Source organism: Epinephelus moara, chromosome 16 (genome assembly GCF_006386435.1).
Source record: "Epinephelus moara isolate mb chromosome 16, YSFRI_EMoa_1.0, whole genome shotgun sequence".
Lineage (NCBI taxonomy): Eukaryota > Metazoa > Chordata > Actinopteri > Perciformes > Serranidae > Epinephelus > Epinephelus moara.
In genome coordinates, this window is record NC_065521.1 from 37604002 (window position 1) to 37621725 (window position 17724).

Here is a 17724-nt window from a genome sequence, read left to right on the forward strand (position 1 = left end):
TACAACACAGTTTATTCAATAACCCTGCTTTTAATTTATGTATCAGCCTTTAACACTTTAAACCTGCAAGAGACACACTGTAGTTTGGTTAAATGTTGGTGACAGGCAGTCTTTGTTCCTGTGAGCACAGGCTGGTGTCCTCTCTCTCTCTGCAGTAGTTTTAAATCTCTCCATCTCCATGAATGATGCAGGACGCTGAGAGTGTGATTCCTCTCTTGGCATTCACCGCGTGCCTTAATTGTATGGCTAATAAATCAAGGTCCGCCGTGAACACGAGGAGCGGCAATCCTGCAGCCTTGCACCGGGGAAAGTTGGAGCTTTAAGAGCATCACGGGATGAGACACACACACACACACACACACATAGAAATGACTCGACAGGCCTGAGCGCCATCAACGCAACACAAGGGTATATGAAATGTCCTCAGATATTCTGCATTAATACAAATACCACATATTAATCATCTCTGTCTGCATCAAACACACTGCTTCCTCTTCATCTTGTCCTTCATCATCATCACCTCCACACATTATCGCCATCATGACAGCTCCACTTCCTCCAGTGCTCTGCAGCTGCTTCATTCCGCAGCATGCATCTGATGCTCAGGTCTCCGTCTGACGCTCCTCACTGGAAACATCCCGCATTATCATCACACTCACAGAGATGGAGACGGAGGTGAAGCAGGCCAAACAATACCGAGCATCGGTGGATGCCGGCGGACAGGCCCGGTGCTGGTGTCCGGTGAGGCTGTGTGAGATACAGACGAGCTCCAGTCCGGTCACACCTGCAGGATAAAACACGGAGCAGACTCTTCCTCCTGTTGTGTTTTAATATCAGACATTTCTCTACATCTAAAGCCTCCCCGTCCTCATTTGCGTGCTCCGGTCCTCATAGGCTGGAGCAGTAACGTCATGACGTACTCCGCTATCAAACGCTGGATGCTGCCCCCGTTAAACCGTCTGTCACACCGGGTTAATGTACCGGGTCTGCTGCCGGCTCTGCTGCAGACACTGCGGGATGGGAGCTGCGCTGACCGGGGTGCTGAAGCTGGAGCTGCTGTGGAGGGGAATCAATGGATTACTCATGATATATTTCCACATCAGCATCCTTCTTTTTGTTTTATTCATTTTAATGTATGTGCAGTAACTATAAGACAGAAAAGGGGAACTCATAGTGTGTTTACAGGAGAACTGGGCTTACTGCACATGTGTGAAAAGTTAGTTGTACACTGCTTATAAAAAAAGGTAACAATCTGTATGCATCTTTGTAAGTAGTTCCAACTTTGACCTTTTTGAGTAGATAATATAAAGTATAATAGAATCTGACAAACCCAATTATTTTAGCAGGACCCAACACGATTTGCTTTGACCTCAAAAAGCTTAATTTCAACACATTCTCACTGCAATCTTGTCACATGTGATGTTTGGTGATGGAGCTTCCACGTCCAGATACAACATAAAAGGTACCCTGGGTGCATTGGTTGTTAAAGTCCTGGGACACTGAGTCAAGTTCTGCCTGTTACATGCATTGTCTTCTTTCAAAATACACTTCTGTTTTCACAGGAAATTCACTGTTTACATACAGTCTCTTTCAAAATAAATGCACTAAGTCAGGACAACAACACAAACTGACAGTTTTTTTTCCTTCAACAGCAGGGTTTGGCTTTATAATCTTACAGGACGTGAACACCGCTCTTCTCTATTAAACTGTAATGGCAACCAGCCACGCGTCATGCTGACATGAAAGAACCCCTTTCTTTGTCGTGTCTGATGCTGAAAGTCTCCGCCCAAGCACCGGATTTCGACAACTTTGGAGTGAGACTCTTGATTTAGTTGAACTAACATAATTTATACAAAAGTTGTTGTGATATTTGGTGGTGAAATTGTTTTATTTACTATATTCTAACTTGTGAATTTTAATTCATAATTTAGAATATATTCCTAATTTAATTTAATTTATGATGCGCACTAGGCAGCGGCTGTTTCTGACGCAAAGGGCAACAACCCAACTCGTCAAATACTGTTGCTTTGTCCAACCGCATCTCACTCTGACTCATTCCGAGGGGATTTATGATCTTTATTTTGGTTTAGGGGAGGAACCTCTGATTTTTACAAATTGAAATGCTGTATTTTGTATTTATTTTACTGCAGATTTGTAAAGAAAACATGCCCTCCAAAGACATGTAAAAATACAGTCTGATGCGCTGATCAATATTATACTCTCCTTGATCTGACATTTTCAGCTTAAAACAGTTGCTACAGTTGTGAAGAAGCCATCTATGCCTGCTGGCATGGCTCACCTGATCTGATAAACATCAAAAGAAACAAAAGGAAACAACCTTTTGTTTTCTCATGATAACAGCTGTCTCACTTTCACAAGATAATGAAATCATTAACTTGTGATCTTAAAATAACAGCATTAAAATAAATAACTGAAAACAGAGCCATTCTCAGCCTCTGTAGGTTTGACCCCAAATTAATTCAAACCATAAACAGCATATCAGTTCTCAGTTTTTACACATTAAAGAAACATATGGTTTATTCTTCACTAATCTTTTTTCCTCCAACCAAATGCTTAATTGTAGTGAGCAAATAGTTTTGTCTTTAATCAAACAAGCTCGTGTGATATCAGAGTTTAATTTGATTTAATGTCCTCATATTGAAATATGATGTCTTAGTTTTTTTAGAGATAATGAATTTGTCTTTTTTGTGAAAACCAAACACTAGGGGGCGTGTTTGATGTGAAACTTTCACATATCTTAGAATAATGAGAAAAATCAATTTAATACTGTGCTCTAAACTCAAGAATGACCCTCCACACGAATCTCCTCAAATGTTTTTTTAATATTTGACCTTTTTATTATCATCTTGACCTTTTATTAAAACACAATATTAAGTTATAAATAATATTTAATACTGCAGACAAGACATAAAAGCAGACATGTGATGCCAAAGGTCCAACACACATACATGTATTAAAATATAATAAATCAGTTATTTTCTTATGCTGCAGCCTTGTGCTCAAAAATATGTTTCCCAAAATCAATTTTCACTCACTTCCCCATAAAGACAACGTGAAAACAGGTGAGGTGAGGTAAATTATAGTCCCTAAGGAAAACTTATCTTGGACTCAAAGGCTCTAGATTTTTATGCAAATGTGTTAACAAGTAAAAACTGAAACATCCGACTGACATGAATATTCAGACTGTTGTGACGCTTGAAATTTAGCTTCTGATCATATTTGAGATCTGTTACCTTGATTAGAGTCCACCTGTGGTCAATTCAACTGATTGGACATGATTTGGAGAGGCACACACCTGTCTGTATAAAGGTCCCACAGCTCACAGTGCAAACCAGAGCAAACAACAAGCAGCCTGCAGAGCTCAGAGACAGGGTTATGTCAAGGCACTGATCAGGGAAGGGCTACAAAAAAATCTGCTGCATTGAAGGTTTTGGAGATCAGACTCTTTCTAGAGCCTGGCCAAACTGAGCAACCTGGAGAGAAGGGCATCAGAAAGAGAGGTGACAAAGAAACCTCTCCTCAGTGAAAGACGTCACTTGGAGTTTGCTTAAAGGCACCCAAAGACACTCAGACTGTGAGAAACAAGATCGTCTGGTCTGACGGCCTGAGGGTCTCCAGAGAAGGTCGACAGAAAATCACTAAATCCAGGTGTGCAAAGCTTCTCGTGTCATACTCAAAAACTCTAGTCTGTAATCACTGCCAACACCATCACATCCATGTGATATGAGTTTTTTTTTAATAAAGTTGGGGGAAAAAATCTAAAATCCTGATTTTGCTTTGTCATTAATACAAAATTTAAATGATGTTAGTGGAAAAATGCACAAAATGACAAAACATAAAAAAAGTTAAGGCATCTGAAAACTTTATGAATGCACTTTGTTTTTCATAACTATTTCATGCACTGGTGAGTTCCCTCTCATAAAAACAAATGTTTTTTCTGTCTGTCATCATAAAACACAGATTCTTAAATGAAGAACACAATGTTTGATCAAGCTTTATCAAAATCTGTTGTGCAGGACTGAGAAAAAAGAAGACAACAGACAACGGTAAACAAGGTAATTCATTAATATTTTATATATTACAAAGCCCAATCTGTGTACAAAAATGTGACAGTTCACACACACTTTAACCAAACTGTACAAAAGCACAGAAACAGATTTTTTTTAAATGCTCAGTTGGAATAAATATAATATTTATGAGTGTTGGGTCCTTTTCAGGCAAACTGCACGTCCTTGTTTTCCCCTCACTCATGAATGACACTGCTCCAGTGGATTTGAAAATTTGTCCAGAGTAAACCAAAAACAGAGCTACAGATATGATCATTAGTGCTCACATCCAATTCATAAAAATATAAGAGCACCAAATCTGCAGGAGAAAATAGTCCCCATCATCAAATGCAGCATTCACTCCTGCGTGAGTAACGCTTGCTAACAGCAAACAACATTTTCAGGAAACTGTTCAGCCTTATAAAAGTATTTAATCATGGCCTTTCCATGACAGTTGGCTGCCTTGTCCTTTATACGCAAACTGTTAGTCAACTACTGTCTCATGTCACCAAATCTGACAAACAGACATTCTCTCTTAAAGGTCCAGTGTGTAAGATTTAAGGTGTTTTCACATATCTTAAAGTGCACCTAAAATTGGACCAACAGAAAAGAGACTCAGTTCTTTTTGTGTTCACATTGTCAGTTCATTTGAAGAGGACTCAGTTCTCTTTCTGTTCACACTATATTCTATATATAATATATACTGACATAGTTTTATATTTACTTTGATGTAGCACTGCAGTGGGGTTATGAAGCCCCTCGCTTTCAGATGAACTTAAAATTGGAGGTAAACCTTAAGTGTTTCTGTGCTGTAGACTGTTGCTGGTTGATGTATTCTACATTCCACATCTGGAGACGTGCAGTATCTTGTGTGGACCAAACTATTCCTTGTCCTGCGTCCTTGAAAGCGTTACAGGCCAACGTGGTTGCGTCTGTTTTTTTAAGTGTCCCAGTGCAACAGCATGTGATCTAGAGGACTAAATACAATGGCAAAGTGAACCTGAAGCACTCTGTGTTCACAGTGCACAGGTTAAGTGAACTGCACTGTGGACTTGAAGTGAACCAAACTCAGACCATCTCCTGAGGTGGTCTCAGGGCAGTTTGCCTCAGAGTCCTCTTGAAGTGTTCACACGTGCAAAAAATGCCGAGTTACTGCTCTAAATCCGTGTGAAAACACCTTTAGGGGGACGTAGTGGGGTCTAGCTGTAAGGATTGCAGATTGCAAATAGCTAAAACTTCTAAAGGTTAGAATTCCTTCAGTTTACTGTTCAGGAGATTTTTTTTTACCAGGAGCCGAATTATCCTCTCCCAAACAAACTGACGGTGATTTAAACCGGTAAAAACGCTAAATAAAGCAGCGTCATGTTACAAATCAGTGTTTCTCCAATGCTGTTCGGCATGTTGCAGACGAGTTGCTCCCCCAGCACCTGCTAATGTGTGCTCACCTTTTTACTCTGATAACTTAAGATCCAGACGTTCATTCTAAGGTAACAAAAACACAAGGATTTTTATTTTCAATACAATATACATTTAAGAAAACATACTTATTATATTAAATTCTGTTTCTGCCAATAAATCCCCCTGACTGACACTGGCCTTTTAACATGTTTTTCGATGTCACCAGCAGCTTGCATTCTCTCATGTGGTCATTATAGATGGAAACATTTATGTGCGGACATCAAACTTTCTACACTGAATATTTATTCAGTCATAAATATTTGTACAATGTACAACTCACAGTAAACAACAAAAACTCAAACTATGTTCACGTACCTTCATTTTTCAGAGCGGATGTTTGCACTTTTATGACCAGTAACATTCTGATTCCCTTGTCAAAATAATGACAAAGAAATTACAACTTTATTCCATCCAAAACAATCATTTCTGTTAAATACTGTACTGTGTTTTTAGTTTTTCTGTTGTTCCCAGCCAGTGTCACCAAAGAATACCTCTTATTTTCTACAAACTGTGACTATAGATTGAGATTTAATGTAATGTACAGTGTCAGAAATCAGACACAGACCAGTATGTGCAACAGAAATGTCCGAGTCAAATCACAATGACCTGGCTGTAATCTTCCAGGTCGACTCGACGGGCATCTCCAAAGATGATGTAAATCCCAAGGCCTGTGGCATTTACCAAAGTGATGAGGGAGAACACGTTGGCCCACGACTGCGTGACCTCTATCAGGTACCCTGACACAGAGACCATCACCACTCCTGTGTGACACACACCAAAGAAAAGGACAAGAGGCATTTAATTTCAGTGCGAGAGCAGAGTGTCCTGTATACTGCAAAAACATGTTGGATACGTACCAGAGAAAGCACCGAACATGTTCATAAAACCTGTTGTAGAAATGAGAAATTAATCAACAAAAAGAGATAAGCAGATGGTTATGACACTGAAATATAGACTGCTACAAACTCACCAAAGAGGGCACCAGCACATGACGGGGCGAGATCCTGTACATTCACATTCACACCACTGAAACACAGAAAATCATCACATAAACAACTAAATCTACAGCACACTGAAAAAAGTAACTATTTTACCACTTTACAACACTATAAAAAATAAAATACTTTTACTCCACTACATAGAAATGTAGTGGAGTAAAAGTGAAAGTTGACAGAAATATAAAAATTCAAGTTAAGTACAGATACTCCCAAAAAATACTTAAGTATTGTAGAGCAGGCACCCCATGTACAAAGGCTTTGTCTGTGCAGCAGTGGCTGTGAATCTGATTCCAACCTATGGCCCTTTGCTGCATGTCATCCCCCTTTTACACTACTGTTCTATTGATTACGGGCAAAAAGGCCTATAAAAATATCTTAAAAGAAAAGAACCTAAACTCAACCACTTACATATGTGTACGGAGACGACTCCATTTATTCCTATGGGAATCTCAGTGATATCCGATGTGCCAGCGAAACTTTATTTGGTGGATTTCAGAGACACGAGATCCAGTTTTAACACATTAAATCCGAGTAATGTTATTCTGCTAAAATATGGTTATATATTATACAGTCAGATCGTCATGATAACTCGTTCAGCCGTTTTGCTTTTTCCTTGAGCTGACTCTTGAGCTGCTGTAACGTGTGAACATCCCTGGTGTGGGATTAATAATGTCTTATCTTTATTCTTATCTTAGGGTAGGATAGGATAAACTAAGCTATTTTATCTCAGCTTATTTTAGGTTATCTCATCTTAGCTTAGTTTATCTTATCTTAGCTTAGTTTATCTTAGCTTAGCTTAGCTTAGCTTAAACTTAGTTTAAGCTTAGCTGCTTAACCTCCTCCCCTCTGTAATTTTTTGGTCTGGAATTTGTTTCAAGTGAGTTAAAAAAATTGAGCTTTTGCAGTGTATTTTGGAGAGACCGTATGTGTGCTAGCTTGGCTAACAGACTGCTAACCGGCTAACAGGCTATTTCCTTCAATTCAGTTGCCTGTGTTTACTGTCAAGTGAGTTTGTTTGATTAAAAAGAACTTGTGTATCTAGTTTTAACACATTGTGAATCTGAGTAACGTTATTCTGCTAAAATATGGTTATATATTATATACAGTCAGATTGTCTTTATGACTCGTTTAGCCGTTCATATCTTTTTAATTGAATATTTCACAAAACATGCTGCATACCAGGCAGGTCAACATACTCATTTATTTGTTGCCATGTAATACTGGTCCTGTTTTTGTCCCAGTAATGTTTCAAGCGCATATTTCAAACTTCTGGATGGTGAAAAGCGGACAAATTTAGCCTCTTCCTCATGGCTACAGGTAGTTTCTATCAGGTTCCTATCCATTGGTAAAGAAATGCACTTCCTTGCGTTGGACAGTAGAGGCATCATCCATATATGTACGGATCAACAGACACCAGTCACAGTGTGGTTCACCAGTGATCGAAGGTCATTTACACTTTTCTCAACTGGAAAACAAATTCAGAATCAAAGTTTCTACAGTATTTTCCTCTGTTATGAAACACTGTGGGGACATCGACTAAATTCTTCTTTTTGGGGCCAAAAATATTTCAAATATAAAGAATACATTTGGTATCAGAGTTATACAGTTTTTATCTAAAGTGGCGATAACTGAAGGAAATTTTAAAAAAAAAGATGAATATAGCTGCTGATTCCAAACTTTTGAACTCCAGTGCGGCCTTATAATATATAGTATATCCTTTAAATATTAGCTTAGCTAAATTTACCAACAAATCTTAGACACGCAACAGTTCAAATACACAGACAGGATCTTTTTCATAATGTAACGTACCCGCCGCTGAAGGTGGACAGACCGATGGCAGCAGATACACAAATCACAGCAGTGGGATATGTGACATCTCCGGACAGAGGCATAATGAACATGCTCATAACACCCATGGCGAAGAACTGAGGAGGGAGGAAACACACAGGCCAGATATTTAAAGGCACAATTCACAATCTAAAAGTAAAAACAAAAAAGTTCATGCAAGTATCTGATGCAGTTTGTTGAGACCGTTAATCAAGTCAAGCTTTTCAGTTACTCAGTTTAGGTGTTATGACCAGAATAATTACTTCCTTTTGTGTTCTCCTACAGAGGTGTACACGTGTGCATTCACAGTACTTGAACATTTTTGCCTCAGGGAGGCATGTAATAACATGTCTGAAGCACATGCAAAAATTCCACCATGAGCTCCTCAGTAGCCAGTTGGGACAAACCTTTCACTGCATACACACTTTCCACCTCCTCAAAACACAACTACAGTACACTGAATTATTGTTTAATCACAACAGTCTTTCCACACTCACCTGCATTATCTTCCTCACCAGTTTTACACCATATCCTGCAGAAAAACAACAGCTGTAAACATTTTTTTTACATTAAAGGTACAGTAAGCGACCTCTAAAGACATAAAACAATAAAATAAGTTTTAATACCTTGGCTGATGAAAAAGTCTGAGATATATCCTCCGGTTAGTGCTGATGGAATTGCAACAAGCCAAGGAACCACATTATACACCCATCCCTGCAAGAACAGACAGGTTGGCATTTCAACGGTTGACCTGAGGTTGTTAAAAGCATAGAGTGTCGACATGGAAAAATCTACTGTACTGTGCAGCGAGTTTATTGGCTTAAAGAGCGCTACCGCAGGTCCTTCATTCCAACAGCAGTCAGACTTTTTAACAAGACAGCACATCATGCAACACTCTCTCCATCACCAACCACTGACAACACAATGTGCACTATTTCCACCTCAGGTTATATATATATATATATATATATATATATATATGTGTGTATGTGTATATGTATATTCTATTTATTCATAATCATATGTAGATTTTATATTTTTATTTTATCTAATTTGTATTTTTGTCATGTTTTCTTTCCTTTGTTGGCACTCAGACACTTTTTTGCTTTCTCCATTTGTTTCTGACTCTGCTGTAACATGTGATTTTCCCTGGTGCGAGATCAATGAAGTGGTATCTTTAGCTTAGCTTAGCTTATCTTATCTTATCTTATCTTATCTTTGCTTACCTTATCTTAGTTTATCTAACCTTAGCTTAGCTTAGCTCAACGTGTCTTATCTTATTTGAGCTTATCTTATCTTATCTTAGCTTACCTTATCTTAGGTTATCTCAACCTATCTTATCTTATTTTATCTTTTTTTTTTATCTCAGTTTATCTTATCTTAGCTTATCTCAGTTTACCTTATCTTAGCTTAGCTTAGCTCAACGTATCTTATCTTATTTTATCTTATCTTATCTTATTGCAGCTTATCTTATTTTAGCTTATCTCAGTTTAGCTCAACGTATCTTATCTCAGCTTATCTTATTTTAGCTATCTCAGCTTAGCATAGCTTAGTTTAGCTCAACATATCTTATCTTATTTCAACTTATTTCAGCTTATCTTGGCTTACCTTATCTTATTTTATCGCAGCTTATCTTATTTTAGCTTATCTCAGCTTAGCTCAACGTATCTTATCTTATCTTATCTCAACTTATCTTATTTTAGCTATCTCAGCTTAGCTTAGCTTAGTTTAGTTAAGCTCAACATATCTTATCTTATTTCAACTTATTTCATCTTATCTTGGCTTACCTTATATTAGCTTAGCTTAGCTTAGCTCAACATATCTTATCTTATCTCAGCTTATCTCATTTTAGCTTAAATCAGCTTAACTCATCTTATCTTAGCTTATCTCAATTTGTCTTATCTTATTTTAGCTTAGCCAACATATTTTGTTGTATCTCAGGTTAGCTTATATTATTTTATCTTATCTCAGCTTATCTTATCTTGGTTTATCTCATCTTATCTTAGATTACCTCAGTTTCTCATTTTAGCTTATCTTATCTATCTTAGCTTAGTTTATCTTAACTTGTCTTTTCTCATCTTTTCTCATCTTAGCGTAGCTCATCTCAATTTTACACTATGTTGTCAATTACACACAGGAAATCAAATAGGCCTACCGTGGCCTGTGGAAATGATTCTTTGAAGAATGTTGGCAGCCAGGACAATAAAGTGTAGAAAGAGCTGCACAAGCACATGTGAGCAATCACCATGGCCCTTAGAGAGAAGATGACACAGACAGAGATTTAGAGATGAGGTTAGGATAAAGACTCAACCATGTGTTGGTAAATAGTGAAGGATTAAAGAACATGAGCTCTACCAGACAGGTGGTTTCTTAAAGAGACTCAGCCACGGTGTTCTTGACAACCTTGAACGGAGGTCGCAACTTGTTTTCGTCTGCTTGGGGGAAAAATCTGTATCTGAATCACACATTGTACATTATGTTATACTGTTGTATGTCATAAGAGTTGCAAAAAGTGATTTTGATGAAAGAGCCCCATTTTAAACTCAGACTTGGTTTTGTGTTTATCTGACACTTAGAATAACAATCTGAGCCTGTCAGTTGCAAAAACAAACACCTTTACTGGACGAAAATTGATGGTGCACATTTGCCAATAAGGATTACATTGCAGCCTGGTTCGGGATACATGACGGACTAGTGAAGTTACTGTACCTCTTAATAAATACAACCAGAGGGTGAGTGCCCAGAGTCCAGCCAGGAAACCAATACTGTAGAACATGCTTTCCCAGCCGTACTGGTCCAGCATCAGGGACCCCATCCCACCTGCTAACAACGTTCTGAAAGAGTAACAAAGAAAAGGTGTCACCAGAGATAGACTACTACTACTACTACTACCATAATTATGTAAAATTGAGTTTGCAGTGTGTTTCAACTGCATTTGATGTAGATTTTGTGCATGCGATAAATGTGCAGATGTGTTCGAGATTAGTAAGAGAGATGAGCTTACTGGAAATACTCATCTGCCCCAGAATGCATTGCATCTTTTTAGATTGCAAGGCAGCCATCAACAGAATGTGTACAAATGTGACACACATACAATGTACTATACAAAACATATTTTACACCAAAATATTAATTCATATTCATTTGCCCTAAAATAATGCTGGATAATATTAAATTTTGTGTGTGTGTGCGTGTGTACAACATACCCAAGATGGCTACCACTGGCCATGGCGCTCATTAAAAACCCTCTCTCTCCTTCCACCACACGCTGTGAGCAAATACTGGCCAGAGACGGGAAAAACACACCTGTAAGACATAAGAGGACACACGCAGCTTCTCTTTATCTGTTACTGTAGAGTTAATTTCCTGCAGCACTGGAACAATTGGACTGATTGTCGTGGTCATTTGACTAGCACAATGAAAAATGGCTATTGTTGTTATGGTCATCAAAGGAGGCCATAAAGTGTGTCACACTCACTAATTTGAGAATTCAATTTTGGCCTCCTGACGCCTTTTAAGTGATCGAAGGTATTTACATCTTTGCAGAGAGAGCAGATGTATAAGTGGCCGTGTTGGGGGTAAGGCGTTAAAAAATAAGTTCTCAGATTACTTTTTTGTTGTAAGGAGTAATGTAACATGTTAGATATGCAGTTTAAGTAATCAGTTAGTCAGTTATGTTATCAGTTAAGCCAGGGGTAGGCAACCTGTGGCTCTTTAGACCCTCTCCAGTGGCTCCCTGTGGCTTTGACATTAAATTATATGGAAATGAATAGTTATTTTTTTTAACATTTAGATTTTCATTTGTCATTTGTTGTAGGCCTCAAGTGATTATTGCATTCTACGACTGTAAAAATGTGTAGCCTACACATCAAATTTAACAATTGTTTTAAAGTTTCAACAACTTAAATGTGCGTCATACGTCTACGATGTGGTGCCTTTCCAAATTTTGCTTAACGTAAGTAGCGATAGCTAGTCTGGAGTCTCTCTTACATGGCTAGCTATGGATTCCAAATCCACCACAAGACTTGTCTTGGAGGGAAATAGAGGATTTAATAATGTGTGGACAGATTCATTTGCTTTCACCAATAATGCTGCAAAGTTCAAGTGCTAAATATTTATAGATTGTCCACTGCAGAGAAGCCACCTTGTAGTAAATCATATTAATGAATGCTCATTTAGACCTATTCAAAATGTTGATGGCTAATTTAGACTTAATGGGTCGTTACTTTTATTTGATTATGTTTTACGGCTCCAGACAGATTATTCTTAGTTTCTTTTGGCCAATAATGGCCCTGAGTTAAGCAGTCCTTTACTTTTAACTTGATATCATACTTCCCTGTTTCTCTCTGTGTCATTAACGGCATGTTTGTTGAGACATGACGTAACGTTACTGTAGCTGCCTCTGAGGAATGTTCAACATCATGGGAAGCATGCTTTCTCACTTACGGCAAGAGTTAACTGAAACATTAGATGCCACTATCAGGTCTGTACAGTAGGCTATGAAATGTGAGAAATATAAAGCCAGCAGCTGATTAGCTTGGCTTAATACAAAGCTGGAAATGGGGAAGTGGCCAGCCTGACTTTGTTAAGAGGGAAAAAATTTTTGCCTATCACCGCCTCTGACTGGGAACAGTGACTTCCTGTTGTCTCTGGTGGTTGCTTGGCAATTGTTCCAACTCAAGAAATACACTGGCATGTGACTGCCATAAAACCACAGCTTGTTGTTTTAACATTAGTTTTTGTACGGATCAGACAAACAAGGTACAGCGGGTGAATTCATGAGCTTTAAAGCTGCTGGCAGGTGGATTTTGTTTCCTTTGGACCATCAGGCTAACTGTTTCTGCCTGTTTCCAGTATTTATGCTAAGCTACGCTAACCACCTGCTGGCTCTGACTTCATGTTTAGTGTACCGACATAAGAGTGGTATTGATCTTCTCAATTAACTCTAGGCAAGAAGTAAACACATGTATTTACCAAAATGCTTAACTGCTCCTTAAGGTGCTTATTTCAAACGGTACAGTACTCACCCTGCATTACTCCCATGAGAAACCTGGCCATTGTCATGAGAGCGAGGGTGTGTGAGCTTAAGTGGGCCAGAAGAGGAGTACAGGCTGTGAGCAGAGCCCACGAGACTGCAGACATGAACAGGACGCGCTCTCCTCCCACTCTAATGTAATAAAAAAACATTATAGAGTTAATAAAAAGGTTATTAGCTCGTTGTTTGAAGTCATACTGGTTGTTTTACCAGCTGAACTGCTTACTTGTCACTGGCATATCCTCCCAGGATCTGCGTGCAACAGTAACCCCAAAAGAATCCACCCAGAACCAGCCCAGAGTCGATCTTACTCCAGTGGAAAGAAGCCGCCATTGACACCGCACAGATCGGCATGGCCATCCTGGCACAGTAGAGGAGGCAGGAGCCCATAAACAGCATCATGATCCATTTTCGAGCCAGTGGTCTAAAACATGAAGGGAAACGGGTTCGACTTAATGACATGGACATAATGAATCTTTGACCTTGCTAGCTGCTCTACAAGCTTGTACCTAGGCAAAGAAGTGCTTTGAGCTATTTGCTAACATTAGCATGCAAACGTTCTCACAATAATAGTGCTAACATGCGGGTGTTTATCATAATTTATTATAATATTAGCTAAGTAGCACTAAACACGAAGTATAGCTGAGGCTGATGGGAATGTAAATAGTTTTGCAGGTATAGAGCGCCCCAGGAATGAGTCCTTAAACCTGGAGATGAGTTAGCATTTTAGCACTTCAGGTTACCACGTCTCAAAATCGGTGGGTTCTTTGAATGGATTTTTGGTAGCATGCCTGTCTGTGGTTAACACAAGTTTAAGAGACTTTCACGTTTAGTTTTACGACATATAATAACTCAGTTAATACCCAGCTTTTTTAAAGCTATTACGTGTCCTAAATAGACTGTTGCTAACAAGTGGCTAACAGAACATCATCATGCAGAACACAGCTTTGCAGTCTCGTAATGGTAGGGATGTTAAGTCATGTCATCATGGTGTAGTTTGTAAAAGCCAAACATTTGCTTTTTACTTCTGGCGATTGCATTTAGGCTTTAAAAATCATAAAAGTGGTGTTAATCGATTGCATTTAGGCTTTAAAAATCATAAAAGTGGTGTTAATTTGTGAAGACTATCTCGCTGAACAAAACATTTGTTTGCCACAGAACTTATTTTCAGCAATTTTTCAAATTCCAATAGAACAATCTCATAGGCATTTTGTCAAGGGAACCAGGGCAACACTAATTGCATCAGCCTACAGAAAAATGTCATCCCTGATGCACTCTATACAGAAGTAATCCCTCTCAGTCATCACTAATGACCCACTAGACATGTGTGGCGGTGTGTTTGTCTGCAGAGACTCTGTCCTCTGCCTGTATCTTCTTGTTTTCTTCTTATTTTTTGTGTTTGGGACGTGTATGGACGTGTAGCCTACCCCCACAGCACTTAGGAGAGGTCGGGAGTATACAAAAAGGTAGCAACCAGGTGCCAGACTATAGGCAGCTGCCATCCAAGAGACATGGTGTCAAAATAAAATGCAAATACAGCAAGGCGAAACACTAAACAATAGTGAATGTGAGGTTGGCTTTTACTTTCACTTTCGCTGGTGAGCGTGTTTACAAACAGTGACCAACAAACCTGCATAGTGTACTTTTAAGACCTTAACAAGGTTATTAGAATTAATCCTCTGGGGACCATGAATTTCTGTACCAACTGTCAGTGTCAAGACATTTCAGTAAAAATCCTAAGATGTAACCAGCTAATGCCAACCAACAGACTGACAGTCAGTGCGTTTCCATGCACAGTTGAGTAATCGAGCTACTGTCATAGCTCCACTAGGCCATTTAATTGGACTACTGTCCTTGGAATCGATCTATTGACCAGAGAATGTCCGACTCCGCTATGATAGGTGGCGATATGCCAACTTGTTAGCACTGGACCCTTTTCCGGTTGACCCTTTATGTCACAGACCAAACAATCAACAGACAAATTAGCTACGGTTAGCTAGTGGCAAACTGGCACCATGGTGTACAACTTTACAGCTCTGTACATTTTGTCCATCTAAAAATGTGTGGCTCTGGATATAGATTTCGTCATGTTGTTACTGGCTTTTTCCTCTGTTATGGATTTAATGCTACTCAACTTCCAGGTCAAAGCAGGGGGCGGAAACTGTGGAGCATGCGCAGAGTGCCTCGGCTAGTTTGGATCTGATCGACTGAATACATGCAGTATAGTAATAGTAATTTGACTCCCAATCACATTATCTGGTTGTGTTAGTCCGACTTTGAGAGATTCAATTTAGTACAATTTCAGTTGGACTAACATATTTATGGATTTTAAAAGTTTGGTTTTAGTCAGACTAACACAATAAATTGATTGTCTCTGTCATGTAAATATACTGATTGACATCCACAGAGCCACACCATGGCTAAACAATAAATCCAGTTCCAGAGAAGCCAACATGGTCTTTTATGTTCCCAGGAATGCAAATACAGAACATATCAAGTTTATAATAGTTTCAGTTTCACTCAATGGATGTTGTTTACTTTTTGCAATTTTTTTCCCACTTAAACTTTTTATTGATTTGTCCACAGAATACATTCTTACTTAGAAACAAATCCCAGTGAGTTTGTCTTTACACTTCCAAATTCTTATTCAGCCACACCAGTTTTATTTCCTCAATAGACCTCTCAATAAACAAATTTTGAAACCAAAACTCCAGTAACATGTATCAGGCAAAAGTAATAAAAATGGTCAGGTCTGAGTTCCCAGACAACCCTCCAAACCACTTTGCCTCTCCTCCATAGTGTCGTAATCTAGTGTAAATAGGAAACAAATTAAGACAAATTAATTTACCTTACCCTATGGTTTCTATCTCATTTTCTCCTACTTTTTACTAATTTTAAGAAATCTTGAAGCCTACCATGAAGCGTAGACCGTGACAACATGAGGACAACCTGTTCCACATTTCTAAAATCCCAACTGAAGAAGCCTGTAGTATGTGTAGTCTGATCTAAATCACGTGCAGTCTCACCTGGACCACAGGTTTTGGTCCTCTGGCTCCTGTTTGGTGAAATCATTGGCGATGTAAACCTCACAGTCCAGAGGAGAACCACTGAAGCCATTCCTGCCGTCTGATGTGTGCTTGTCAGCCATTCAGACAACAGTGGCGTCCTCTCTGGTGTCAGTGCAACTCTCCCACTGAGAGGTGTGCCTTCCTTTTACATCATATCCTCAGGTAGACAGGCCAAACAGGTCAAACTTGTTGGAACAAAACCCAAATAGAGAAGCTGATTTAAAGGAATGACAACAGAGGCTTTGCAGTGGGTTTACTGTGTTGCCCTGTTTAATCCACTATCAGGTTTTTAAGTACTCTAAACAACTTTTTTTGAAGTACCAGTAACTCAACTCATAGTATGGTTGAAGTATTCAGATTTTTTTACTTAAGAAAGTAGCAATACAACAGTGTAAAAATACAGTTTCAAGTCAAAGTCCTGCATCGAAAATCAACAAAATATACTTTAAGTACTAAAGTAAAAGCACTCATTACCCAGAATGCCCCATTTCAGAATAATAATAGATGATCATTAATGATGCATTAATGTGTGAGCATCACTAATGTAGCAGCTAGTAAATGGATTCATACCGTGTACACTGGTGAAATGTCAGCATAGTATGAAGGTATGAAAAGATGGAGCCTATTGTATAGTTTTTAGACACAAAGGTGTCCCTGCTGCATGCCACACTGCATTTTTGCTACAATGCCTGTTTTAGGGCTTTACACAAGGGAGTAAGAGCCTCATTATTACACACGATGATCACTGTGTAATAATAACTTTATTTGTAAAGCACTTTTTGAGCTGAAAGCACAAAGTACTTTCCAAGGTGCAGAGAATTTTTCAGACGAGATTTAAAGACGTGAACAGGGTCAGCTGATCTGACTCTCAGCAGGTTTGATAACCCTTTGTCTTTAACATTGGCTCTGGAACAGTTAGAAAACCCAGACTGGCAGACCTGAGGGACCTGTTTGGGTGTGAGAAGCTCAGTTATGTACTCTGGTGCCAAATCATTGAGAGCCTTGTATGTTATTAAAAGAACTTTAAAATGGATTCTAAAAGAGACTGGAAGCCAAAATAGGTGTGATGTGTAAGGATCGTTTTGTTTGGTTAAAAGTCTAACTGCTGAATTTTGCAGGATCTGGAGCAGCTCTATTGTTCAGGCAGGTGAACAAGGCATCACAGTAATCAAGGCAGGAGGATATAAGAGCATGTTTGACTTTCTCTGTGTTACTGAAGGACAGGAGTGACCTACTGCACATTTGGAGAGGTTCCTCAGCAGGTAAAAACA

At 38.8% G+C, this 17724-nt stretch overlaps 1 protein-coding gene across 1 annotated transcript; it reads right to left on the reverse strand.

The window, feature by feature from the left end:
- Positions 1 to 4063: 4063 nt before the first annotated feature.
- Positions 4064 to 16571, reverse strand: LOC126403250 (solute carrier family 17 member 9-like). The gene is made up of 13 exons (XM_050065816.1): positions 16412 to 16571; positions 13612 to 13809; positions 13378 to 13517; positions 11557 to 11656; positions 11060 to 11184; positions 10706 to 10805; positions 10506 to 10602; positions 8977 to 9064; positions 8848 to 8882; positions 8333 to 8448; positions 6496 to 6551; positions 6383 to 6412; positions 4064 to 6286 (listed from the first exon to the last, which is right to left on the reverse strand). Exons 1-13 carry the CDS (start codon positions 16531 to 16533, stop codon positions 6117 to 6119), a joined length of 1377 nt encoding a protein of 458 aa, XP_049921773.1. The 5' UTR covers positions 16534 to 16571; the 3' UTR covers positions 4064 to 6116.
- Positions 16572 to 17724: the final 1153 nt, after the last annotated feature.